Source organism: Gallinula chloropus (genome assembly GCF_964237585.1).
Source record: "Gallinula chloropus genome assembly, chromosome: 1".
Classification (NCBI taxonomy): domain Eukaryota; kingdom Metazoa; phylum Chordata; class Aves; order Gruiformes; family Rallidae; genus Gallinula; species Gallinula chloropus.
Window position 1 is genome coordinate 17846121 of NC_140085.1, and position 27314 is coordinate 17873434.

Genomic DNA, 27314 nt, shown 5'->3' on the forward strand with positions numbered 1-27314 from the left:
GCCGTCCCCCCACCGCCGCGTCCCCCCATTGCCCCTCGTCCCCCCGGCCCTGCCCTCGCATGACTGAAGCTCCGGAGCGCCCCCTGCTGCCCGCCCGCTGCCCGCCCGCTGCCCGGGGGCCCAACGCGCACGCGCGCCAGGAGCCCCGCCCCCGCCCAGGCCCCGCCCCCGCACGTCGGCGCGACGCGCTGAGCGGCGGCTTTTGAATCGCGGGGAGGGGAAGGCGGTGGTGGTGTCTGGCGGCGATGTCGGTGGTGCAGCCCTTCGACAAGCTCCCGGCGCTCAATACCGCCGTCATCCTGGTGGGTTTCCTCGTCGCCCCTTCCCGCAGCCTGTTCCGCTCCTTCCGCGCCTCAGGGGCAGTAGCGGGGATGAGCCGCCTGGCCGCCGTCTGCGGGCGTGGCCGTGGGGACCCCTCATCCCCCCCATCGGGGTCCGCGCTGCGCGGAGCGAGTCCCGGCCGGGGGGGCCGGGCGCCGCCTCCGCGGCGGCCTCTGACCGCGTTTTCTCCCCCCTGTGCGCGCAGCTGGTGGGCTCGGACGAAGGGCTCCTGCAGAAGCTGGCCGAGGCGATGCTCCAAGGGAAGAAGGACTTCAGGATCTCCATGTGAGTGATGGGGAGGGAGGGAGGGAGGGAAGGGGGGGCGGGCGGTGGGCCCGGCCGCGGGGCCGTTAACGGGGTCGTTCGCCGCCCGCCTCGTCCGGGAGATGGAGCCAGAGCGGCGGCCGTGGCCGCGAGCTGGCGGGATGCTGCCGCTTCGGGGAGGCAGGCGGGGAAATCGCAGCCTCTCCCCACCAGCGGCTTCTCCCGCTTGCCCCGGCTGGAGGGGCTGCGTTTCCGAGGGGGAACCCGCTGGTGGGGAGCGGCTGGAGCTCGCTGGAGCGAGTCTCGTGTCCGCTGAGTCTGCTGGGTGGTTACTGATGCCCTTCGGGTGCTGCACCGGTGCCTGGTTGCTCAGTTGCAAGGGTGGGAGAGGAGCACAGGTTTTAGGGGTGCTTTCCCCTGGGATATGGGTGTATAGAGGAATTAGAAGTCTTGGCACAAAATGTGACAAGTCCAATAATAGAGTGATCTGAGTTAGGCTCAGTTGGAAGAGACCCCAAGGATCACAGAGTTCCAACCCCCTGCCACAGGCAGGGCCACCAACCTCCAGGATCTAGACAAGGTTGCCCAGGGCCCCATCCAGCCTGGCCTTGAACACCTCCAGGTATGAGGCATCCAGCACCTCTCTGGGCAGCCTGTTCCAGCCCCTCACCACTCTCTCTGTAAAGAACTTCCGCCTAATATCTGATCTAAACCTTCCCTCCTCTAGCTTTAATCCATTCCCCCTTGTCCTGCCATTATCTACCCTTTTAAGAAGTTGATTCCCCTCCTGTTTATGTGCTCCCTTCAGGTACTGGAAGGCTGCAGTGAGGTGCCCCCACAGCCTTCTCTTCTGTAGGCTGAACAAGCCCAGCTCCCTCAGCCTCTCTTCATAGGGGAGGTGCTCCAGGCCTCTAATCATCTTCGTGGCCTCCTCTGAACCCTCTCCAACAGTTCTACATCTTTCTTGTATTGGGGGCCCCAGATCTGGACACAGTACTCCAGATGGGGCCTCATGAGGGCAGAGAGGGACAATCACCTCCTGTCCCTGCTGGCCACTCCTCTTCTGATGGAGCCCAGGATACCACTGGCCTTGCGAGCTGCAAATGCTTTTAACTGCTTGATACCAAACAAACACGTTATCCTGAAAGGTCCCCGTTACTCTTGGTGTTGCTAATTTTCTGGTTTGTGTGTGTGCACTGCTCTTCCTCCTCAAGCTGTTGATGCTTTGGGGATTTTTAACCTTAGCTGCATGACAAGTCTTGACTTGAAAGCTTGATTAACTACCTTCTTATGATGTGATGTCCTTGACAGCTCTCTTGCCAAGACCAAATGAGTTTAGTCAGCTCTTCAGAAGGTGTTTGTGTTATTTCCCTGCATTAATCCAAGGTTATGCAGTGAAAGCAAACCCAAGCTAATGTTTGGGCAACTGTACTTCTCTGATTGTGGCATCCTGGGTGTTTGTGCTGGCTGACAGTAAGCTCATTACCAATTTTCTATGCAAATTGTGTAGCCTCTGCTGAGCTGTGGACTGCCATAGCTAAACAGCTACCAGTGCTACAGCTGGATAACTACCCAAAGGCATGGAAACCCCTGTTCATGCTACAGAGCAAGAGAAGTCCCTTGCTAGTATTGCTAGGGAAGCAGAAGTCCACAACAGTTTTCTGGTTGTGTTGCTTTGGGATTATGTGTGTTGCAGAGGACCATGGTATCGTGTCTAGCAAGCCTGCCTGCCAGGCACAGCTGTGGGGGGAGCTGCAGGACTGGGGTTTGTGTCTCTTACCACTAAGAGGAAAAAAAAGCCTTCTGCAGCTCATGTCTGGAGGCTGCTGACAGCATCTACTGGTGTTGGCTTAAATATAATAGAATTCCAAATCGTGGAGGACACTTTGTTATTTGTTGTGGTGGTTGGGTTTTTTTTTCCAAACAGGGCAATATGGATACTTCCCTTTCAGCAGAGCTGCTCCCTAAACTTCAGGTTTGATTGCTTGGTTGTGTTACAGTGTGTCTTTGAAGCACAATTAGCTCATATCTTGTGTTAGTTCTGGAATGTTTTCATTATTTATAGCAAACAAAACACTTTTATTTGGAGACTGGCAGACAGAACTACACACCACGTATGATTAATGGAAGGGAATGTGTACCATGGTCTGTGGCTGCTGGGGAAAACTGTGGAGTCCTTAAGCTTTAATTGCTAGAAGCAGTATTCCTTGAGGGGATCAAAGTTAGTGTTTCTCTCTTGGATCCCAGAGAGGAAACACTGAAATTCTGGGATTTTTGTTTGCCCAATGTATTTTTCATGGGATCTGAACAAAATATGGTGCTGATGATATTCTTCCCTGTGGAAGGCCCAGGTACACGCTACTGAAGTTTGGTGGTGGTTTGGTTTTTAGTGGGAAGCGACACAAAAAAATCCCCACCCTGTAATTCTCCTTCCCACAGCTGTATCAGCAGCAGCAGTGTTGTGTAGGACACCTAAACAGACCTGGTAGCTCCTGAAATGCCGAGAAGGTTAAAGAGAGGGGCAGTGGTACCATAGAAGCTCCTTCTGCACTTTATAACTTCATCTGTAAGGCTGCACTGGTGATAAGTTTCTGGTTCAAGGTTTTGCAAGTACAATGCACCTTTCTGGAACGTGGGCACCCCAGACAGCATCACACCTCAGCTGCTCATATGTTCACACAGCGACCTCTGGGACATGACCAGGGAGCGTTTTAACTGCAACTTGGCAGCACAATTTACCAGTAAGGGGTTGGGGTTCACTGTGTTGGAGAAGACTCAGTTAAACGAAAGGGCTGCTGTACAGATCTGTGGGGAGAACGTGCTTCTGTGAGTCTTGTTATGCTCTAATAAGCTTCCCATTATAAACAGCCTTGTCTAGCAAGTATCTTCATGGCTGTCAGCAACTATGAGTAGGCTTAAGATGGGAGAACAGCACTTAAATCATCACAGTGTGTCTTCAGCGCTGATGTATTTGGTAATTAGTGGACTTCCTGGTGACTTGCTGCGTGGTGAGCTGCAGCGGCTATGTGGTTCTGGGGAAGGGGATGCTGCCTTGCCAAACTATTTGGTTAAACTGGCAACTTTTTTTTTTTAATCTTTCAGTCACATTGCTACATCCCTCCCCTTGCCATCAGAGAGGGATCACCTGCGGCCCAGGATAGACATGATCGTGTTTATGATTGACATCAAGAGCAAATACAGGTAAAGGAAGGTAGAACTTTCAGAGGGGAAACTTATTCTTTCTTGGATTGATGGCTAGTTCTGTGCTTTTACTGTGTCAGCATTGCTGTGTAGTGGATTTCAAACCCAAGCCTTGCTGTGGTGGAACTGCTCAGTACTATGTACAGTGGTTTCCTGCCCTCCAGCAATGGATTAGGACCGAACTGCTCAGTCTAATAACATGCCTGTTGTGACATAGCAGAGAAGGCAGAATTTACTCCTAGATCAAGATATGGGATGATATGAATTAGGCTTTGGGAAGATGCTGTCTGTAAAATTAGGCAGAGATTACTATGGTGCTGTTAAGCCCTGTAATATGCAGATGGCTGATGTGTGCTGGGCAGCACTACCTAATAACCAGCCAGTTGCTGTGTCTGTCCCCAGCCTGCTGATACTGCTGGTCACGTGGGATCAGCACTGTGGACGTCTCTAGGCAAAAGAGAAAGGTCTGCAGGGATTGATTCCTCTTCTCTCATCTTGTGCTCATCTCTGTAGAAAAGATATATGTGTCCCCGGGCCAGAAGGGAAGACTTGCTAAGGCACAAGTCAGCGTTTTATTACTTAACTTGTGACTGATGATCCTGGGCTCTCATTTACCAAAAATGACAAGCCCAGCTGCACACTTTCAGCACAGATGGTGCTGCAGAAGTGTGTGGGCTAGCTCTTCAGAAAGAGCCCGAGCAGTGCTGAAGTCTGGCTGGATGTTAATGAATTCGGATGCTGAGCCCCCGCAAGTCACAGAGGACACCGTTCAAACTAAGTCTAACTATTGAGCCTTGCTTGGCTAGAAAGGATAAGGTATGGATTATTAAACAGCTGTGGGTAGTGCAGAGGTCTCTGATGCCCTGCTTTGAGCATAGAGCATAACTCTGCCAGCTCACAAATCAGCAGATGTTAATGTCACTGGTTTTCCAGTTGTGCTTCTGAAAGTTATTCCCTTTGTCCTTATGTTGCACTGGTTTTACCTCCCTGTCCGACTGGATTGTCTGTGCTTTTCTGACAGCTTGAATGCCGTTGAAACTTCCCTAGCTTATGTGGATGCCAGATTCTTCCTGGGGAAAGTATGCTTTCTTGTCACTGGGGGTAAGTATGACATCTGCCCTTTTCCTCCTCTCCGAGCGGCACAACTCTCTTATTCCTTAAACAGGGCAGTGGCTTAACTTGAAACAAACCAAAGGAAACCAGTGACTTTGTTGAAAGCTTTGATAAAATTGTATCTGAAGTCACCTGTCTTTTTCTATTGTTTTCTTAGAAGTTAACCTTCTTTCATGGTTCTTTCCTCATGCTCATTTGCTCTCTTCCTTTTGTTTTTCCCAGCTAGACATCTCTGTCCCTAATCCCTGAATATGATTTATGGGTTTTTATTTTTTCCTGTGGCACTGCAGAAGTCTGTTCAATCTGCTCTTGCAGATCTGACTTAACAATAATCTTAATGAGCACTGAGGAGTATATGATACTGTGGTAATAAAATGAATCTAAGTGGATGAGCTACTAAACTATTAAGTATAGCTTTAATACAAGACTGGTGTCCCTGCTGTGTACTGTCTGGCTCTGTTGTGCCTCTAATCTCTCTATCTCCCTCCTTCCTGGCCTCAATTAGAGGGGGTTCTTCCTTTCCTACTTCAGCTCTGAGGAGCTGGAGGGACCAGATCGCACTGCTCAGTGTTGGAACAGAGGTGCTCTGTCCCTGGAATCTGGGTGTCAGGAGGCCTCATTCTGAAGTGAGGTGTTTTAGTGTTGTCTTGTGCTATGGCTCTCCTGACAGTGAGTTCCTTGGAGACATGACCACCCTGTGATACCACATGAGCCAGGAAGGTTTCTGATTAGCGAGTGGGGGATTCTGCCCACGCCAAGTGTGCTGATGCCTTATCCACAGTACTGAGTAACGTGGCAATGCTATTCCTGCCCTCAGCATTGTGAAAGACTTCTTTGCTAATTCAATTGCCAATCTCATACCGTTCTGCTTGTACTACGTGCGGTTGTCTTGCCTTGTATGGTGGTCCCAAAACTAGCTCTGGATCGTTTTGTGGGTGTAGAACTGCCTGGTACTTTTCATTGCTGCTTGTTGGTTGTGGGGCTTGTAATGTGGGAAAACTTTGTTCTGCAGTTGGCAGGATGAATTGCTGCAGCATAGATATGAATGCCATCTGGAAACTCAAAGAAGACTACCGCAGTCCTGTGTTCTTCTGTGAGCTGGAGGTAAGGGGCTTGGTCAGTGTCTGAAGGGATTTGTGAATCCCACTGCTCTCCGATTCTTAGGAGCATTGTTACTTTGGCAATAAACATACACACACACACTGCTGTCTTGTGTTAAGTGTCAGGCACCAAACTCGTTCCATGAGGACCGCAGAGGTGATGGCGTCTGCCTGTCCTTGAAATGAGTCTTCTAGATTACCTGCTCTTTCCTGTGCTGCTTGAAAGCCTCAGGAAGCCAAGTCTAAATTAACAAAGACTTCTCTGATATGCAAAGCCTTGGAACACTTGTTCCTTGAGGTATTTTCTCTTTCTGGGAGCCCCAGAGCTGTTATTTGCCATGTGACTCTTGCCCACGTAGTTCTGTTAGCAGCAAAGCCTGGCTTCACCACTGTTGTGCCATCTGATACGCTGCTCCTTCCAATCACCTGCTTGGTCTGGAAAGCTGGAAGGAGAGTCTGGCATTTAGTGGTAGCACACTTCACTTTTTCCTGTGTTCTCATTCCACCCTAGAGACTGCTTCCCTACAGCAGGTACTACCTGTGCCTTTGGCAAGCCCTTTGGGGCTTTCAGCTGACAACACTGTACCTTCCTTAACATTAGGGGAATAAATGGGTCTGGTTGGGGCTTTCTGTAGCTAGCTGCTCTGAACTATACTTAATGCCTGCTCCTGTTCTTTCTTTTATCACAGCTTATCATCGATTTTCTTCTTTTCTGTTGATTAAATGATTTCTCTTTGTTTTCAGTCGGAAGAGATACGAGTCACCACTGCTCAGCGACTTCTCCGGATGTTAGAGGTCTGTGCTGGTCACGTACCAGGAGTTTCTGCCTTGTACTTTAGCACACTGCTGAGCTTCTCTGCTCGTAATTAGCTTCTTGTGGAAGAAAACCTGATGAACATGGCTGAATTCTCACTTCAGGCGTTCCAGCTGCTGCAGTTGGAATCACGTTGGAAAGCTCTTTTGCCTGACTTGTCATTGCCACTCATCCAGAGCAGTTCCTAGCTGCTTCTTGATTCTAGCTTTTCCTGATCTCTGTTCAGTGGATAGCAAATAGGTATTGAGGGGGGAAGGGCGGTTTGAATTAGGGATTCCTATCCATTATTACATTATCCCACCAAGTTTGTGTCACTTTGCAAGTGGCCAAGAGCCAGGTGTCTTACTGAGACACGACACCAAGTGCTGTGTATCATGGTTGAGTATCTTAGTTTCCATGTCCCTGAAGTATTAGAGGAGAGACATCAGGCTCTTGCTTCTTTTAATTTGAAATGTAGCACCTTGGAATAACATGAAACCTATTGCCAGGTTTTTGTTTCTCCACCAGTGAAGAAGGTGACTGTCTTGCAGTTTCCAGATAGACTGCAGTTGGCAGTTAGTGATCCAGCTGTGTGAGCATCTGCCTAGTGAAAGGCTCGGTATTTCCATACCTAATGGGGAGGAAGGGACTAAAGAAGGTAACCTAGCACTTTAACTTTCTTTTATATGTTAAAAAAGGCTTCAGGGTCTTGAGGCCAAGATAACAAGCAACCTTAGCACAGGATAAGACCAGAGATGAAACACAAGAAACTGGGTGGGGAGTGGAGAACACTCAGTGCACAGTACACAGTAAAATACCCCACACTGTTTCTTGCAGGTTGCTTGTATGCTGTGTATAATCCTGTAGCCAACAGGGCTTTAGCAGTAGTAATCTGTGCCTTGTTCGCACTGCAAGTCAGTAGTGTGTTCTGGAGTTCTAAGTTAATAAAGTTGGTAATATTTACTAATTCGTTGTGTGCTCTTTGTGTGGTGAGGGCTCTCAAACCTAGGAACACTTGCCCTGTTTGCCCTGGCAGGGAGGCTGGTCCTTGCTTGGCAGTCTGTCCTCCCGGGCGGGCGGTGGGCTGCAGTCACAGCCTCAGCCACGGGGTGGTGGCAAAACCTTTCCAAATGCCATCTTTCCTGAGCCACCCTCCAGCACACAGCGTCCCTTGAAACACCGGGATGTTTCCTACCCGGGATTGTGTGCCGGGTAGAAATGAAGCCGGGAGAGGATGTGTTAAACTCCCCTCTGGTTTGATGTACTTAATCCCTAATAGTCTGTGGGAACGCTCCGAGGTGCGGAGCTCTGGCTGCCTGCGCTGCTGCGCTTAGCTTGGCTCTGACATCTGTCTGTGAGCTGGGGAAAGCAGAGAGCAGCACTGCGGGCTTAATCAGCTGTGAGGGCTGGCAGTCCTTGCAAAGGCAGCTCAGCAAGGCACAAAGCCTGTATCCTTGCTCAGAGGACACACAAATCCCAGCTCCAGTTGTATTGTTGCTGCTGGGGGAGGACTGGGTTATTTGTCAGCTGGAACAAAAGGCGTTAAACCGCTCAGCTGCATTATGGTGCCCAAAAGGGCTGGACTCTGGCTAAAACCCGAAGTGGAAAAACATGTGCAAACTCTCTTGGCTGGGTAAGAGGGATTGGGAGCTTAATGGGCATGCCCTACTTTCAGTTTGCTTTGTGATCCTGAAGGTCCTAGCCAGGGCTTTGCCACCAGAGAGGGGCGATTGTGCTGAGAAACAGGTTTCTCTGTTGGTTATGCTGTCTCAGCCTCGGTCTTGCTTTGGGTCCCTCAAAATAAATGAGACCATGGTTTAGAATAGACTGGTTTCGATTTGCTTTTGATGTGCAGGTGCAGTTGGGGGGAGGGAAGTAAAGGCTGCAGTGTGCAATGAGCCTTTCTTTTGTGTCCGCCCCAACTGCTGTAAGGAAAGGGGGCTCTTCCATCGCCCAGGTCACTCTCCGGTCGCTTCTAATAACTATGGGACTCGGGTAAAATCCCTCCAGCCTCAAGAGTAATTTCACTGTGCTTTCTTAACTGGTGAAAACGAAACTTTCTTTGGTTTGCCCAGAATGCTTTGTAGCAACCCCCACGTGCTGCTGGCCATTCCTGCACACAGGGTTTTTTTCCACTGTTGTGTTTCGGATGTGGTATTTCTTCCCTTCTACTGCTTTCAAAGAAGAAAGATGCTGCTTGCGCTTCCCACAGGTGGCCGAATCCCAGCTGGTACAAAGTAAAATCTAGTTCCTTAAGAGCAGCATCTCGTTTCACCTTGGGGCAAATATTTTTCTTACTCTTAGGAAAAAGTCTTTACTGGAACTGGCAGGGGAAGTGGAGCGTATCTAAGAATGTGACACTGTGTCTCGGGTCCATCATGTTTTACAACTAAAAGTAGTTGGGACACATCTAAAGCTACAGCTTCAACTATGTAAATATCTCCAGGAACTGTCAGTTACTAGTTTAGACAGGCCATAACACTGCCCCTACCAGAGAAGACAAGGCAGCTGAGGATATCTTTCATCTGGATGGAGTAGCCAGGGCTAACGTTTGATGAAGGTCTTGTGTAAGTAGTAGTTGGATTGGGATCAGAGGCACGGAAGGCCTGAAGCTGAATTAAGGCTAGTGACTCAGGTTCTGTTGTGTTTAAACATCGCGTAGGAGCTTGCCAAGCTGGCTGAAATCTAAACTAACAGAAATATTTTGGAGTTACTTGCTTTCTCTTCCTTTCTCTGATGTCGCAGTTTCCTATCCCTGTGGAGATTTACAAGGAGAAATCCCCCCTCTCTCTGGCAGAAGTACCCATGAGTGTTACTGGTTTGACTGTTTCAGTTTGTGGATGTGTTTTTGTTTGTCAGCTATGTCAGGAAAGTTAGCGTGAAAGCAGTGTAATCAGCATAGAAGACTTTGTACCGATTGTGCTTGTGTAGGCTTTGATCATGCAGTGGTTTTTTTGGGGTGGGACCAAATGTAGGGTCTCTTCTGCTATGGCAGGTTAATGCACAGGATTTTGCCTTTGTTCTGGTCACTTGAAGATGATACAAAATCCTCAGCCTGCTAGCCAAGCTGCTCACGGAGGTGCTCTCAGGGAGATTTCAGCACACATTAGCTTGGTTAGCATTAGCTGCTGGGATTATGACGCTCTGAGAGCCCAGGTTTTCCAAGGGAAACCGCGGTGGGTTTTTTTAATTACTTTTGTTTTGTGTTGGCTTTGCCACTTCAGAGGTTAAATTGTAACTTTTAGGCATGGTAAGACATGATATGCTTGGTCTGTGCTAACAGGAGATGCAGTTGGTGTACTGATACGGGGCCTATAGTAAAAGATTTTTCTGTCCTAGAACAAAGATCAGAAATAAATCCAGCCCTGGGGATTTATCTGTCCCTCCAAACCTTGAAACTGGGGTAGAGCTTTAGATTCAAGGCTACCTCTAATATTTGTTTTGGGGAGTTAATGAAACTGGATGTTTCCTCTTGCCAAGACCTGTAGTTCACAGGGGCTAGCTGAGTTAGGTCAGTCACAGCGCTCAGCAGCTGTGGTCACGCTGTAAAAGCTTCTTGGTAGCTTTTCATCATGGCCACTGCCCACAGCAGCAGTGGACAAGGAGGGACTCCTCTGCTCTGCTCCCTGGAGCTGACCTGCTGAGCTGTGCCAGCAGCACCTGCTCTGCTGGCAAAAGCAAGGGAGACCCTCCTGTGGGATTTTTAAACTTGTCTTGATTTTTGCAGGAGCACTGGCCAGATTCCAGCTGCTCCATTCAGCTGGCCCAGATCCCCTGGCAGCCTCCTCTGTGCTGAGTGTTCTCTGCTCCCCACCCTAAGCTGGTGTGCAGTGTTGCTGTGGGCTGCTGAACAACTGCTGCTTTCCATTCAGTGACCAGCTGTCCTTCACTGGTGGGGAAAAGTGATTTATATGCAAGAGAAAGCAATAACTGGCACAGCCCAGAGCTGCGAGCCAGCAACACCGGGCTCGTTTTGCCTCTGTGGCTGATTTCTTCCATGACCCTGGGCACGTGTGTGAAAATTCACTGTGCCTCACTTGCTCTGCCTCGACAGCAAGAGCTGCCTCTGCCAGAGGAGTGCGATAAGGGCAAACTGACGTGTTGCAGTCACAAATCTGCAACTGGGTGGGAACATTCAGAAGAAACTGTTTTATCCCAATTATCAGAGTTTGATTTTAACCAGAGTTCTGGGGGTGGAGGGTTTGGTGGGACCTGCCTGACCCTGAGATCGGCTGTGTTTTGTGGTGCTTACCCACCTTCCTCTGCTGCAGGGAGCCTGCCTGAAACTGGGCTGCCATCCTTACAGGGCTTTGCAGCACGGTTGGGTTTTGTTGTGAACTGGAACAAAACCACCCTCTGAAAGGCTGAAATTCCCCGCACAGTTCAATTATCCTTGAATTGGCCAGTGGGAGAAATCAAAGTCTCTGGATCTCTTCGTCGCTGTTAAATATTAATACGGCGCGGCGGTGCTAGGCAGCATGGCATCCCCCCGGGTCGGTGCCGCACAGGAGGGGCCATCTTGGCTGTGAAGAACCCGCGCAGGCAAGAGGTTGGGCACAGGGGACTTGGGAGGGATGTGACTCGCTCAGACTCCTTGCCAGCTGAGCAGCGTGGGCTCCCGGCCCGTGCTGGGCCACGTTTCCCTTACCATGGGCTCCTCCTTTGGGAGCTGGCACACACCACCGTGCCAATGTCCCTCATCCACCTCTAGCTCGCTGTGGGGTGGGGCATCCTGCAAGGAGCCAGGAAAGGCACCATGCCCACCCCCCCGCCCGGTCACCTCCTTTGTGGAGGGGAGTCAGTGGCGTGTGACGATGAGCCCGTGTTTTACATACGCACAGGCTGCCTCCCCACCGCCGGCCCAGGTGCAGCTGCGGGCTGGGTATGAGAGCCCCGGGGGCTCAGCACGTCACGGGAAGGAGCACCGAGCTGGGGTGAGGACAAAAACAAAGAGAGAAGCCACCTCCCCTTGGGAAACCTGGCCCAGCGCGCAGGGGCTGCTCTCCCCTGCAGATCCGGATGCCCTTTCAGCACCGCAGCAAACTGCGCCAGCCCGAGAACTCGCGCTCCAGAGGAGCGAGGCAGAGGCAGGCTGGCGAGTGGTTGGAAAGGCCTGAAATCCCCAGCTGGTGCTGAATGCACTAAGCTAAGGCGGCTTCCTCTGTTTCCTGACAGCATAGAGTATTTCCCTTCCCTGCCTCCCCATGGAAGCTCTCTGGTCCCACAGTGTGCCCACCCTGTGGTGATGGGGTGATGCCGTGCTCCCACCCTGCTGCCAATGTCATCACAGTGCTGGGGTTGGTGAAACACCTCTGGTGTTTGCTGAGGGTCGGCAGTCCTTGAGGCACTATCGCTGTCTGCACTGGTCAGCTCAAAGCTCTCCTGAACCTCTGTGCTGGCTGCTCTCCTAGTTTTGACAGCAACGTTGGCATCGCCCCAGTGTGAGCGTTCATTCTCCCCCCCCTTCTTCCCCCCCCCCACTGCTCTGCTGCTTTTTCTTGCTCTTCCAGAGATGACAGATGTGAAGCCAGGGCAGCGTTTGACTCAGCTTGGTATGTAACAACCTGTGGCTCGTGCTGCAGAGGAGCACCTCTCTTCAAAGCAACGTGCCAGATTCAAGTAATTAGTCCTCATTTCCACCATGGGACTGAGGGGTGACTTGGTGCCTCAAGCTATTATGCTGAGCAGGAGGGGATCAAAGGCAATGGAGCTGGGGAAGTCCTGGGATAGCACGTTGTCGCTCTGTGCTCGTACACTGAACATTCCTGCAGGGTCAGTCTTACACACTTGTCTGGCCACGCAGAGGGCTGGAAGCTCTGCTACCTTAGAGAAGGGGCTGGAGTTGCCCTCACCTTGCTCTTCAGAGTGCTTTTACTACTTGTCTTTTGTTCTTTTCTGGCCCGTTGCTTCTTTGTTATAACCTGACTTGGCCATCCTGAGCGATTCTCCACCCCTGTCTCACCTACGGATCCCTCACTCCTCCCTGGCATCCCCGTGTGTGTGTCCAGGTGAGAGGCAGGGAGGCTTAGGCACTGTGGAAATAGAGCTGGGGTTGAGGTGCACGTCTCTCCTGAGCTTTGTGATCCCCAGCGAGCTGCATGCCAGGCTGTGCCAGTGCGGCAACCCTGAAGAAGTGCAAACAAACTCCGACACCTGGCCTTGGGCTGCCCCGGCATCCATCGTGCCACTGTGTGAGCCGAGCCCAGGGAAGGGGGGGTTGCTTGTGCGCAGATGTTGCATAATACTGACCTAGTTTGAACACAAGTTTGTGGGCTGGGAAGTGTTTGCCCGGCCTGCGGGGAAGAGAAAACCCCCTCCGGGCCGAGGGCTGCTGCACCGCGTCCTCTGCTCCGTGATACGGAGGAGATGAAACGTGAAGCGTGTGCTCTCTCCAGAACCTGCCTCTTCCCCCTTGCCAGGGTTGCACGTGGAGCGTCACCTGCACGAGCCCCCTCTGCGTGTGCGCGAGCTGCGGTTTGGCTGCGCTCAGCCACTGCATGGGACTAATATGTAGTGATGGTGTCCTATAAATTATATAGTCGGTGTGTTCGCCATCTGCTCTGCGCTGAAAGCTGAGTGTGATTGAGACCTTCCCCCTTTCCCAAAGCTTGACTCTCTCGCCCAGCTTGAAGTGTGTGTGGATCTCCTGTAAGTGGTTCTGATTGAATCAGGTAAAGAGGGAATTTTTTAAGCAGGCTGCAATGTTCCTTGCACCCGAAGTGAGAGCTGAAGCAGGGGCCAGCATCCTATTACCATGAGACTATGAGTAAAAAGCGAATCTGATTTCATGCTAATTAGATTCTAAAGGCAGAGAATCTTGATTGCAGTGGTCATATCAAAGAATCAAAATAGTAATGCGAAAAGCAAAGGAAACCCCAGAGTGATTCATATGAGAAGGGGAAATAAAGACAGTCACAGAGGAAGAAGGAGTTTGAGGGGGACCGAATTGCTCTGCTGCCCAAAAGCAGAGGGAATTTGAATCAGATTATCCTCATTAGATGTCTCTTTAAAGCATCATCAAGCCAAATGAATGGTCCGGGGGAGAGCTTGCAGGCATGGTGTCTGTGATTATCACCAGGGATTTACAGTCCTAGTTATCTTGCTTAGAGACAAGATTATTAGGGGGTATAAAGCTGTATCTGCCCTCAGACTCTAATGTGCATTTTTAGGTTGGGTGATGGGAGATGCTATGTTGCCGCACGGTCCCTCAGAAGCCTGCCTGCATCCTCTGGTAGTCCAGCCCTCTGTGGTGCTGTGGGTGCAGTGTGGAGGAGGAAGGCAAGTGTGAGCCAGCGACCTGTGCTGACATGGGGACATTCCTGGGGGCGGGAAGGTGGGTGGGCATAATCCCTGGTGACTGTGGCAGAGGGGAGGACCTTCCCTGTGGGTGCTCTCGCTGAGGCAGGAAATGGGGAAAGGGGTCTTGGAAGGGAGATAACGTCCCCCTGACTCAGTGGCACCACTCGCCACCCAAAGCATCTCCCCTCCTTTGGCAGCTGGTGCAACATCATTCTCTTTCAGAATAGCTGAAGGGCCAGAAATTGGTGGGGCTGTTAGAGGGGGAGCCCCCACGAGCTGTGGGGACAGCTCTCCCCCTTTGAAAAGGGAAGCGATGGACTTAGCCCGCAGATCCCTTGAAGACCCAGGAGTGAGCGTGACACAGGGCTGCTGAAAGTCCCTCTCCACCTTCCCAGCTCTGCATATGCAGCAGCCCATCGCTATTCCCTTCCTCTTCTTCCCCACACAGTGCATCACTGTCCTTCTCCTGTCGCTTCTTGGGGCTTTGGCAGGATGGCTGAGGTGGCATGCTGAGATGCTGGCCAGGAGAAGAGGGGTGTGGGCCATACCCTCCTGTCAGCTCTCCCCGACATCGCATCCTTAACATGGCCACTGAAATTCGTAATGTTATTCTGCCTTTCAGCCAGCCTTCTTACACCAAGGCGGTACCCAAACGTCCGCGAGAGACCGGAGAACGGCATGGAGGTGGCGGCAAGCGCGGCAACGCCACCGCAGACTAATGAAATGCTGTCAGCACGAAGGTGCTTTGGCTGTGGAGGGAGGAGAGGGGAGGCTGTCAGCTGGAGCCTCGCAGCCGACAGCGTGGCGGTGACGAGCTCGCTGCCGGAGGCAGCCGGCTGGCCGCGGGGCCCGCTTCAGCTCAGCGGAAACGCGCTTCCTTGCTTCTTATCCCGGATTGGGGCTGCACTCATGTCCAAACACGTGCCGCTTCTTCCTCCTGTGGCACTGTGGTCCCTCTCAATGCTCTGGGGCTCATACCAGCTTGAGTCTGGCATCTGACTGGCCCAGCAGCCTACATCCAAAATCCCTGTGCTCCTGTGGCTCAGCAGGGTATCGTCTGGCGGTGACAAACAGAAAAGATAAGGCTCCTCGTCAGTGGGGATGAGGGGTGATGGCCTTGTACCTACTGCCACTGCACAGGCCTGGGGTGGTGGGAGGCCACAGGGCAGCCAAAAAAGCCAGCTCAGGGACTCGCTTCTGGAGTGATGGTTAGTACTGGAAGCTACTGCTTCTGTACATTCTGCGCTTGCCGCCACCTCCATGCCGTTTCTCACGGACGTTTGGGTACCGCCTTGGTGTAAGAAGGCTGGCTGAAAGGCAGAATAACATTACGAATTTCAGTGGCCATGTTAAGGATGTGATGTCGGGGAGAGCTGACAGGAGGGTATGGCCCACACCCCTCTTCTTCTGGCCAGCATCTCAGCATGCTGCCTCAGCCATCCTGCCAAAGCCCAAGAAGTGACAGGAGAGTGGTGCACTGTGTGGGGAAGGAGAGGAGAGGAAAGGAAGGGTCATGGGCAGCTGCATATGCAGAGCTGGGAAGGTGGAGAGGGACTTTCAGCACCCCTGTACGCAAGCTCCTGTATGCTTACTCCTGCAAACCAAAACCAGGAGTTTTAGGAATTTTTCTATGTGCTCTCTTCCCTTTGTGAGCTGTGCTTTAAGTTCCCCAGCCACGCTGCTGGTTTCCAGCATCACTGTTAGGTGACAGTTCCCATGGCCAGTGCTGAGGAGTGTGGCTGTGGAGCAGCTCTGCTGGAGCCGGACTGCAGTCACAGAGGGCGGTGGGGTTATTTGTCTACAGGGAAGGGAGGTGGTTGGATGGCAGGCAGCAGAATAATCACAATAAATGAGTGCAACCAGGACAAACATAACTTCTTCTGTGTTGGAATCGCTTGCAAGGACTTTCCTGTTCTCTCAGGTGGCCTCTTTGTTCAGATGTATTCACCAAACCGTCCCCGTGCGCGCGCTGGAGCCGCAGCTCTCCTGTGAGCAACTCCTTGTAACGAAGCACTATGCAAAATGTGATCAGGGCTGCTTAGTTTAGTTTTGACTTCCAGGCTGACCCAGCCAGTTTCATATCCCTTGCTGCTGGAGCAAGCTGCAAAGAGGGGGAAGCTCCATCACCTGCAGCGGGCTTTGATTTTCGGCTCTGGAGTTGTCTGCTGGAGGCCTCCATGCCCTGAGAGCGCAGTGGTGGGGCTCCCCGCTGCCAGTGCTGGGAAGGTTCCTGCGCTCTGCCTGGCATGCCAGGGAGGTTTCTGCCGTAGCATACACGTGCCTGAGCCAGCCGAACCCACCTGCTTGGAGGTCTGTAGCGTGACAGTGCATTGCTCTCAGCCGCCTGTTTCTGTTTCGGTGCTGGAGGTGCTGCCCAGCCCAGCCAGGGCACATGGATGCTCCCCAACCAGCTGCAGGTGAAGCTGAGGGGGGCACTTGTCCTCCACCTACCCATCCAGCATGAGGTCTCACCCATCCTTTGGGTGGGGATGGCAGCAGCATTCCTGCTGTAGGCAGAGTGAGCAGGGGGGATTTGCTTGTGGGGATGTCCAGGCAGAAGAGCCAGACTTAGCTATGTTTGGGCTCGTGACATGAGCATGTTTGTGAGGCCCCAGACAGCCTCAGGGATCCAAGCCTCGCTAAGCGAGTCCCAGCTCACTCTGCAGAGCAGCAAGAGCAAGCAGTACACCGGCTGGAAACATCCCTTTTGCTCCCCCTCCCACCTGCCCCAGGCAGGGGAGGTCAAGAGCTCAGCTCTCCTAGGGTGGGATTGGGGTGGGGGGTTCCCCACGTCCTCAGTGCAGCTGTATCCCTCTTGGGCTGTCTGGTGCAGGCAGGGGGAATGGGAAACCCTGGAGAGGTCTTCAAAGGACAGCCCACTATAGAAGCCTCATTTGGGTGCTCAGCATCACTCCTGGAGGGTCCCCTTGAAATGGGAGCCAAGGACACATGCTCATTTTTCTTTAACCTCATGGACAAGCACGGCTCCAGGGGCTTTTAAACAAGAAGGTGAGGAGACAAATGGTGTTCACCAGAGCTGGTGCCACAGGGCACTGCTCCATGGCACCACAAACTCCCCATGCAGGTGGCTCAGCAGTGCCACAAAAGTCCTTGGTAAGAAGCATGACAGTCTGGATGGAGGGGTCTGGTTTAGAGTGTTGGCAAATCTCTCAAAGCCTTTGTTTTCCCACCTTATTCCTGAAATCTTCCCAGATTTTGTCCCTAAGCCTAGCTGGCTTTGAGAAGGCAGAGTGAAGAGGGGGGCAGGCTGTGCTGAGGCATCCCAGCAGATCCCAAGGCAGACATCCATGCTGAAGCCCTGAGAAACCAGTTCCTGATAGTGGGACCTCTCAGGAGGGGCTGCTTCCCACCAGCAGGGGCAGGGGCACTAGGAAGGGGTGCAGGTGTGAGGTGCCAAACACACCATGGGGGTTGGTTCCAACCAAAGCCTTTCAACAGCAACATCTGGACGTGAGGCAGATGTCAGACTGTGCCAAGGCGTTCCCGGGGCATTGGGTGCATCCTGTCAGAGGCTTGTCCTAAGGTAACTGGGTCTGTTTGATAAACACCTCGCAGCTTCTCTGATTGACAAGCCTTTGGGCTTCCGGTACACACGAGCACAAGGTGAACTTTCGGTGGATATTTTCTGCTACAGGCGGTTCTGCAAGCGTGTGCGTGAGTCACTTCACCCACCCCTGACACCAGAGGAACCGCTCACACGAGTCCGGTTGCTCATGTGTGCACGAGCACTCCCAGGATGCCGCTGTCCCTCCCCACTCCCGGGGGTCACCAGAGCTGCCCTGTCCCTCCCTGAGCTGTCCATGGGGATCCCAGCAGCCGACATCGGCTGAAGGTGGCCCTCCCACTGCATGGCTGGACCAAACAGCACTGGAAATCGAGCTTTCCTCCTCCAGGATTAAGACACGATTTTTAAACAGCTCGTCTGATATCTTTGCTGGTTTATTTGTTTAATAAAAGCTCTTAGTTAGCCGGAGTCCCAGGCTCCTGGGGCTTTCGTTTCTCTGCAGAGGAGATAAGAAAAGCGCATTTCCTTATCCAGTGAGTCATTTTTTCTGCTCTTTAATTATGCATTTATGCTATTATCAAGCATATTCAGCTCTTAAGATCCAAACAGATCAAACTACTCACTGAGCTTTAACTTTTACCACTCCAAACCTGATCAATGTGTGTTATGAAGGGCAGAGGAGGCAAAGATGGGGGAGATGAAGAGGGGATGGCCGATACCTGAAGCTGGCCGGGCAGCCTATGCCACGCTGTTGAGCAGGCACACGTGCGAGTGCCACTGGGGACGTCAGTGGTGATTTTCTCCATGAATAAGTGTTATCGTGTGTGACTTCAAACATTTTTTTCCTGGGCCAGGAGGAAACAGATGGGGCGGGAAAGGAGCGTGAAAGGGCAGTAGGGGGTTAGAAAGGCTTAGAAATTGGGAGAGAATAGGGTAAGGTCAATTGTGGCAACCAGGCTGCAACATCCTTCCACATTACAGGGTATGGGAGCACTTTGTTTTCAGGAGGCCATCATGGCTGTTGTCCTGGGGCTCTGCACCACGCATTTGCAGCTTCAGATTTTCACTCTAGGCACCGAAACAGGAGCCCTCAGCTCCTGAGCTCTATTGTGAACCGCAAGGCAACAGGTAGGTACTTGGGTCTGTACTTTGACTGGAGGGGTCGCAGAGTTCCTCTGTAAGCGTAGTACAGCAGATGCCAGGACCCATTTCCCCCTCGTGCATTAAGCTAAGGAGGGAGGGGTGCAGGGGAGAGACAGAGGCATGGTGACTGTGCTGCAGCGGAACCCACAGGAATAGGGGCTGGGGTTCCCTGAGAGGCAACTGATGAGGGGGAAGGACAGCAGAGGAATTTCAGGGGGTAGGGGGACAAGGGGATGATGGTGGAGTATCCCCCATTGGGAAAAGGAGACCAGCAAGTGGAAACATCCCGAGGCAAGAGGAACAGCAAAGCCTTTGGAGCAGGGATCTATTTCATGGGCAGGTATACTGACAGAGCACCAGCTGGTTTGTGGGGTCCTCAGCCTCCAAGCAGAGCTCCGGCCCAGCCCACAAGGCAAGATGTTTTCTGCTCCCTAGTCCTTACCTGTACGCTTCTGCAAGCTGCCTGCCAGGGACAACAGCTGAGCAGGCTGGGTGTCCTCTCCTGGCAGGGCTCTCCGCTGTGCAGCCCAGGTGTGGCCTGGAGCCAGCCTGAGCTTTTCTCCTGACCCCTCAGCTCTCCTTGCTGTGGTTTTCTGACATTCCCCCGCCGAGATGCTCCCAGTGCACGCTGCTGCTGCTCCCGTGCTTGTACCACAGTCTCCCTGCTCCTTGCCTGAGGCACACGAGAAGCAGGGAGCCAGGCGAAGCGGGATATGGAGAGATGTCCTCCCCCAGCAGGTACCTGCACAGGGCTGAGAGCAGCTAGTTCAGCGCAGGCATCGAAGCGGAGGGTGCCGAGATGGCCGTGCCGCTCGTGGCTTCGAAGCTTGGTGCCGTGCCGAGAGAGGGAAGTGCTTGGCGTGCCCCCACTCGCTTGGGGAGTTTTACTTTGACTAAGATGGAGGGGGAATAATTGAGTCACAGGTGCAGGAATGGTGTCCGGGCTCTCACAGTTCGTCAGAGGAGCCTCCAGACCCCTGGGCTCGGCACAACCATCCCCGCCAGCGCAGCAGAGCCAGGCAGGGCATGACCGGCTGCCAGGCGTATGTGCGTGTGTGCAAGGGGCGAGGGAGCGAGCGGCTGGGCACGCCGGCTGGAAAGGGAAGTGAAATCGCAGCAGGCGTGGAACTGGTGGGCAGTGACCGGTTTTGGTTGGGACTTTCACTCGCCCAGATCCCCGCGACGCCCAGTGGGGAGGGCTGAGACCATGCTGGGGCCGCTTCAGCGCTGGCCTGGTGCAAGCCACCCTCCAGAGATACTGCTGGTAGGGGAGGGTGATGCAGCAAGGGTGGTGGGAGGGCCCTGCAGTAGGGCAGCTCCTGCCCTGCAAGGCGTGGGGTGCTGGAGAGCCCTGCTTGGACTGACCCAGTGCGAGGAGCCGGTGACTGCTTCTCACCAGTGGCTTCAAGGGGTGGGGTGCAGAGGCTCATCTTGCCCAAAAGCCATTGGAGAGGGGGAGGCATGTGCAGGGCCCAAGTGATCTCGCCTGTCTCAGAGGAGCTCAGTTGCCTGGTAGAAACGCCTGGTACCTTGTGACCTCGAGCCAGAGCATCCTTTGGCTTTTCTTCTCCTCCCTTCCCAGCCAGAAAGTGCCAGAAAGGGTCTGGAGGCTGTAGCTGCTGCACCTTTGGTCCCTTCCAAGGTTATGGGGGGCAGACTTGTTCAGCATGACCTGCTTTGCCCATGCCCTGAGCAATTATGGAGCAGAGCCAGATATGAACCCCCAAGAACAAGATGTGATGCCAAGGGGCTGTGAGTGTCCTTCCCATAGGTTTAGGTCTGCTATGAAGAGGATGGAGACAACAAGGTGCTCCATCACCTTGGGATGGAGAACATGCACCAATTGGTGTACTGGCAAAGTGATTACCAACAGGCCATGTCCTGGGAGCAGCAGGAGCTTTTAAAAGGGGAAACCTTGGAGACTTTGCACTTCTTTCTTCCTCTGGTCCTTTTCTGCATTTTTCCATCCAACCCAGATCTGTGACCCTGGGATGGGGTCTTGTAAAGATACAGGCACAGGAAAGCCTCTCGTAGACACTGGAGGATGCCAAGAGGACTTTTTGCTGGCTGGCAGGGCAGGGTGCGGGCTGGGGGACGTGCAGGGGCTGGGCACAACATACGGGTGGACTGGCGAAGGGTGATGGCCGAGGACGTGACACCCTCAGGCTGAGGCAGTGTGCCATTGGTCACGGGGTGCTGTGCTGGTGGGGCACCCCAGAGGTCACAGGGATTTTGGAGGCATAGTTTGGAGGGGAGGGGTAGTTTGAGGACGCGTTGCACCAGCAGGCAGGGGTAGGGCTTGGGTGCTTGCTCTCCTCCTCCGCGGTGAAGATCCGCCCCAGGGCAAGCGCAGCGATCGCAAGCCCCAAGGGAGACCGCGCAGCTTGACAGACTGTATCTCCCTCTGCCACAGGCCCCGGGGCGCTGCGATTTCACACTTGGGCAGCCCCTTCGCTGCCGTGCCATGCGGGAGCGCAGCTCTCGCTCCCACTCCGACATGCCTGCGTCGGGAAAAGCCGCCGCCTCCATCTCCAACTGCCACCCCAAGTGCTTTGACCCCCTGATCAAGGACTGCATCAAGTGCTCCGAGTTGTTCAAGGACAACACAAGTAAGAGGACAACTGGGGACTGAGCACCCTGGGGCTGGGCGGTGGTAGGCCAAGGGGTCTGGGGGCATCCTGGGGGTGGGCAGGTAGGGAAGACCGTCTCCTGTGCGTGGTGATGGAGGTGGTGATACAGGGCTACCATCATCTGGAGGAGGACGAGGGAGAAAGGGCAGCCAGTTAAGCGAAGGGAGTGCGTTGCAGGGAGAAGAGGGGTGATCCAGCTTGGCCTGGGGGCCACAGCCTTCCCCAGGGATAACGGTGAGAAGAGTGGGACACCCTCATCTTCCACCAACTGGGAATGGCAGTAGGTGGGACGAGGGTCCCACCAGATGGGGGGATGGTGCATTGCGGTTGGTGGGTGGGAACCACTCTCCTTCCCTGCCGCTGTAGCCCCGAGGCTGGACGGACAGGTGGGTAACACTGCTGCCCTCCTTCCCTCGCCCCAGCTGTCTCAGACCTGACACTGCCGGCGTCTCACCCCACAACAGAGCCCACCCGTGTGGCACCCACCTCCGCCTTGGCACCCACCGTCCCCTCAGTGGACCTTCCCAGCACCCTCTTGGTCTTCGGGGTCCCGGTGTTGGTGGTATTCATCCTGGCTCTGGCTACCCTCTGGGGCTTCCTGGTCTGCAAGGTGAGGAAGCAGAGGAAGAAGAGGAAGGCAGCGGATGAAGAGGCCAAAGGTAGGGTAGATCTCTTGCTCTCTCTGTCACAGCATCTCAAGGGTCCTAGGGCAGATGGGATCACTTGCTCCTGCGCCCCCTGCCCCAGCACATCCCTGTGGAAACAGGCTCCTCCTCCTCAACACAGACTCCATGGGTACCCTTGGGCATTTCAGGGCACCTGAGCCAACCCCTGAGTTACAGTGTCCTGTGTCTCCTGGGAACCCACACCTGCCCCTGGCTCCCAGCGTGACCCTCCTGAACTGTCCCTCCCTTTGCCGAGTCTCTCCGTGCCTTTACTTGCTTAAAGTGCCCACTGGCACTGTCTCCTCTGCATGGGAGACATGCACAGAGCACCAGTGTGTTGCCTCTCTCCTGGTAGCTAGAGGGCAATGGATGGAGCAAGGGCTGTGGGGCAGAGATCTGGGGATGGCTCCAGAGGGCTCCTCTCCCCACAGCACTGCAAATGGGAGTCCCATGTTGACCACCCAGCCAGGCATCACTGTTTAGGATGCTCCAAAGACCCCAATGGTGTTGGAGCGAGCCCCTCTGGCAGGACACCAGAGCATTGCACAAGGTCATCACCAAGGACATCAAAAATAGGGCTGGGGGTGCGAGGGATGGTGCCGAGCCTTGTCTGGTCGAGTATTTCCAGGGGCAGAAGGCCACAGAACCCTGTGATGGCCCATCTTGTTGGGACATCAGTTGGGAGCTGAGCAGTCATTTAGTCCCCTGGAGACTCCCGCCCTGGTGCTGACTCAACCCTGGCCACTCTTCTCAGAAATGGTCTCACCTGGCTTCACCCGTCTCCATCCCCAGGCAGGGGCCATAGCTCTGGGGAATGCCATGAGGGGATCACCAGGGGATGTTGGCATCCACCACCACCCCCACTGCCTGGGCAGGTGCCCCTGGGGGCAACAGGGCCAGGGGCAGCCAGTCCTCATGCCCCAGCTTGCCCAGACACCACTGGCAGTGCCATCTGGGTGACTCAGACTTGGGGGGACATTACCTGAGGCCTTTCTGCTAAACCAAATGTGGCTGTGACAGCCCATGTCACACACACACAGAGGAAAAATACCAAGTATGAGAGAGAAGGGAGAAATCCAGTGGCAAGAGAGGTCCAGCCGTGACGGGAAGCATCAGAGACACCCGTCAGATACTCCCCTGCCATGTGCCCTGGTGCCTGGTTCCCCAAATCCCCCTGGGCTGCACCCCACTACTCTACTGGATGTGTTGCAGAGGGCTTGGGGCTGGCAGCACGCGCCTGCGTTCGAAGTGTGTAAACAAGTCTATTTTTAAGTGGGAGGGAGGGCGAACTGCCAAGGGCCGGGCTGCTCTCTGCTGCTGGCTGGGTTTAGTGAGAGGGCTCAAAGTGCAAGTGCCAGTTTCTGCCTTTCCCTATTTTTTTTTTTTTGGGGGGGGGGGGGTGTGTGTGGAAACACCCCACCCCACACCCCCCACACCCCCTCCCCCCCATCACTTGTAAGCGGGAGGAGTCTGCAAGAGCTCCTACTGCTCCGGGCCCACTTTTTGAGCCTTGTATAACCCCCTTTTCTTGTCTGCTCACAGAAACCGTGGAAGCCACCAGCCCCTTGCCCAGCCCAGGTTGCCAGGACCCTGCTGCCTTGGCCCCAGCCCCATGCCCACATCTCAACGGAGGCCTAAAGATGCCGGGGCCACCTGAGAAAGCCGGGGCGAAGCAGAGGCCGTGCTGCCAGGGCGATGCCGACGGTGACATCGTTCTGCTCTCCACTGTGTACCCCCGGCACGAGGAATGCAACCATGGCTTCCCTCTGCCTGCCACCGAGCTGGGGGCCACGGCCCTGGTCACCACCAAAACCACTCAGAACTGTCCGAGTGAGGAGAGAGCCTAAGGGTGAAGGGGACGGGGCTGGGGAGCTCTGCCTGCTCCCTGTGGACACACAGAGCCCGTTCCCAGGACTGGCAAAGCCTTGCGTGGATGTGAGCTGTCTGATGACTGGATTTTGCCTCAAGAAACATCAACCTTCTAGCGTCACTGCCCTTTTCCACTTTCCCGCTTCCGCCGAGCCCCGAGTTGTGCCCGTAAGGGCTGGAGGAGGCCAGTGTGAATCACGCTGAGTTATGCTGAGCTGCCCACAACTGCCACGGCCGTGCTGCTGGGAGGAGCCAGAGGAGACGATGCCAGCGAGGACGGCGCATGGCAGGGGCTGCTGTGCCATCTACGAGGCTGCAGTTGTGCCAAGACAGGTTTGCTGCTGGCTGGGCGGTTCCTGGAGACACAGGGCTGGAACTGCAGAAAAAGGGGTGGAAAGGAAGATGGAGAGGGAAACGGGGAGTGGCGTTAGGACCAAACCCCACACTGCTGCCATTAGCTCAATTTTTGCTACTGACCTCAATAAGAGGAGGCCTGGGGCCATATGGAGCAAGCCACATCCAGCATCTGCTCCATTCACAGTCCTCCCCCCCCATCCCCTGTCTCCTTCACAACATAATATCCAGCTCTCTCCACTATCTGGGCACTCTCACATGGTGGCAGGTGTCCACCAATGGTCATGAGAATCCTCTCTGCAGCCAGGGGTGATCTAGGAACCCCCTTCTATCCCTAGGGATGGGAAATGAGTCCATCTTCTCAAGCAGGGAAGGAGGGAAGAGGGGAAAAAAAATCTGTCTTTGGTCTGACCTACAATCGCTGAAGTCAGGGAGGACCAGGGGCTGGCAACAGAGACTGCTGGTCTAGAGGAGCTCCATGAGCTTGTCATTATGGCCTCAGACAACCGTCACTTCAGCTCACTGTGGCTGCAGAAATACCACGTGTCACTTGGGATGACAGGGCTCCTGGTGATGGATGTTTCCACACCGTGCAAAACCAGGCAGGGAGTGATGTGAGTGGAGGCGTGATGGCTTAATTTGTGTGAGTGTCTCCAAGGCTTTGCTGCATGCCAGAGCTGGCCATTGTTGCTGGGCTGAGGCATTTTTCTGTGGATGGTCTTGTTCACCCACAAGTGGCTTTACTGAGCAGGAAGGGTTCTGCCTTGGAAACAAACTCATCAGTGTGGGATCGCTGTTCCTGAGTAATTACAGCAGTAATTACAGTAATGTCAAACAGCCCAGCCAGTGGCTGGGGTGAGAAACCCTGCTGGCCTCAGAGGGGGTGATTAGGCAGTTAGAAGTGCCCTGGGCAGGGCACCAAGTCCACTCTTTCTTGGGCAAGGTGGCTTTCTTACATAGGAGCTTCAGGGTCCAAGCAGAGGTGGCTAAGCAAAGTATGGGAGCACTGCCGCAAAATGCCAATGGGCCACCAAGGGCCACAGCTCATGGTAGGGTTGTCCAGTGGCACTGTGTAGCAGGGATGTACCTCTGATGATGGGAAGGTGACTCTCCTGCCCAAGCTTGAGCTCTCTTCTGGGACTACAGGACCAGATGCTGCTGTCGAATGGTGACCCTCCCTCTTCTCCTCTGCCCATGGCACTGGAACTGGACTCTGGGCATCCATCCCGTAAGGGGAACCACAGGAGCTGCCACATGGGCCAAGGCCTAAATTCCTCACCACAGCTTTTCTCACAGACCTAAAGAGGCTGTCAGAGGTGAGCCTTCATCCTGCTGAGGCTCCACATGGCCCAGGATGGGATGGGTCCCAGTCTCAACCTTGGGGCCGGGGATGGTGGAGGCACTGGTCCATGTGCCCAACAACTGTTCCTTAGGGCTCCAAACTCCCATGATTTTCCAGCAGGAGCTGTGGAGGCTCCAGATCTGGGCTCCCAGTTATCTGCAGCAGCCATCTTGCTCATCGCAGGAGGGGCATCCCTGCAACACGAATTGGGCACCTCCTCATCTCCACCATGCTCTGCACCCAGCCCTGTGAAGTGACTTCAAGTAACCTTTGTGTATCTGGAGTGGAGAAATGAGCCGAAACTGGGCCAGGGGACATTTTGGCACTGGAAGAAGGAATAACCTGCTTCTTGGGAAATTGGGACAAAAGGGAAAGAGAGCAGGAGTATTGGGCTCCTCTTCTGATTCCCAGACAGTAACTGCTGTGTCTTAGTCCTGAGAGTGTGCTGCCCACATGAACAAGTGTGATAATAACCCCCATACAAATCTTGTTGAAAAAGCCCCTCTTTCTGCTCAGGTAAGGGCTTCTGTTCTCATTTCTGCTAGAGCTTCATCTAGACATCTTCTCCATGGCTGCTGCTGGCATCTGCAGTTCACAGAAGCAGCATTTTGATCCACATTGGATTCCTCAGCTGACCTGTGCCCCTCCGATCCTCTCTCCATTATGGGGTGTCTTCCCTGCATCCTGACTACCCAACTGCCTGCCTGGGGATGGGAGGGACTTGCAACCTCTTCTGTGCATGCTACTCCATCCTTACGTACATTCTGTGCGTGCTACTCTGTCCTTACGTACAGGGAGGGACTGTCCGTCCCGTCTGCACGGACAGCAGAGGGAATCGAGGTGAAACCCACGGTTATAAAAGTTAATAAAGTGAACTCCTGGTCAATGCATGCTCAGATGTCCGTGTGGGGAGGCACCTTACTGAGCCCCATTCCCCTGGCTTCAGGGGTTTCCAGCACAGCAGTCTGGGGGTGCAACGGGGCCTTGAGCTGGAGAGGCTCCTTCTGCAGCAGCTTCACCAGTGTGTCCACTGTGCGTGGCCGCCTGCACAGCTGGGGACCAGCAGAGCTCAGCCGCCTCCGTTCCCCCGTGGCCACCCTAGGAGCTGGCTGACAGGACAAAGAGTGGGGCAAGTGTTGGGGGTTTTATGTTTGGGGTTTCTTTCTGGGGGGGTGTTGCCTGTCTTTGACTTTCCACAGCAGTTTCTCACTTCCCCCTGTGAGGCAGGAGCTGTGCTTCCTCCCCTTCCTCCCCAGCACGGTATCCGCCCCGCTGCCCGCACCACTGCTTAGAAAGGTTGGTGAGGTTGGGCTTCACCTGGCCGCAGGGGCACAGCCTTACAGACAGGAGACAGTCCGAGGAAACCCCAGGGCAGGAGAAGGAGCTGGGACTAGAACCCTCCTCGCTGCAGAACAACCTCAGTTGCATCCATAGCCATTTCAACCCCACCAACCCCTCCATGACAGAGGTCATGGGAGTTATTTGAGCTCCTGCATGACCCACAAGGATGCCAGTGGTAAAGGATGAAAGCTCTGGTGTCCCAAAGGATGTGGGTTGGTTTTCATCCCTGGTCCTAAAGGCAGGATCCAGCTGGGCAACAGGGATGGGAGGCACTGAGGGTACCCTGGCCAAGGATCTTCTCCCATAGCTACTGGTCTAACCTTCCTCAATCCCACGAGCTCCCCAGCCTCCAA

At 54.0% G+C, this 27314-nt stretch overlaps 2 protein-coding genes across 2 annotated transcripts; both read left to right on the forward strand.

The window, feature by feature from the left end:
- Positions 1-245: 245 nt before the first annotated feature.
- CENPM (centromere protein M) lies at positions 246-6869 on the forward strand (the record flags this gene model as incomplete). The annotated part of the gene is made up of 6 exons (XM_084279446.1): positions 246-302; positions 527-606; positions 3688-3786; positions 4808-4887; positions 5912-6003; positions 6744-6869. The coding sequence occupies 6 exons, from the start codon at positions 246-248 to the stop codon at positions 6867-6869; spliced, it is 534 nt and encodes a 177-aa protein (XP_084135572.1).
- Positions 6870-21224: 14355 nt separating this feature from the next.
- On the forward strand, positions 21225-23902 carry TNFRSF13C (TNF receptor superfamily member 13C; the record flags this gene model as incomplete). The annotated part of the gene is made up of 3 exons (XM_084279457.1): positions 21225-21369; positions 21813-22049; positions 23598-23902. The coding sequence occupies 3 exons, from the start codon at positions 21225-21227 to the stop codon at positions 23900-23902; spliced, it is 687 nt and encodes a 228-aa protein (XP_084135583.1).
- Between the last annotated feature and the right edge of the window lie 3412 nt (positions 23903-27314).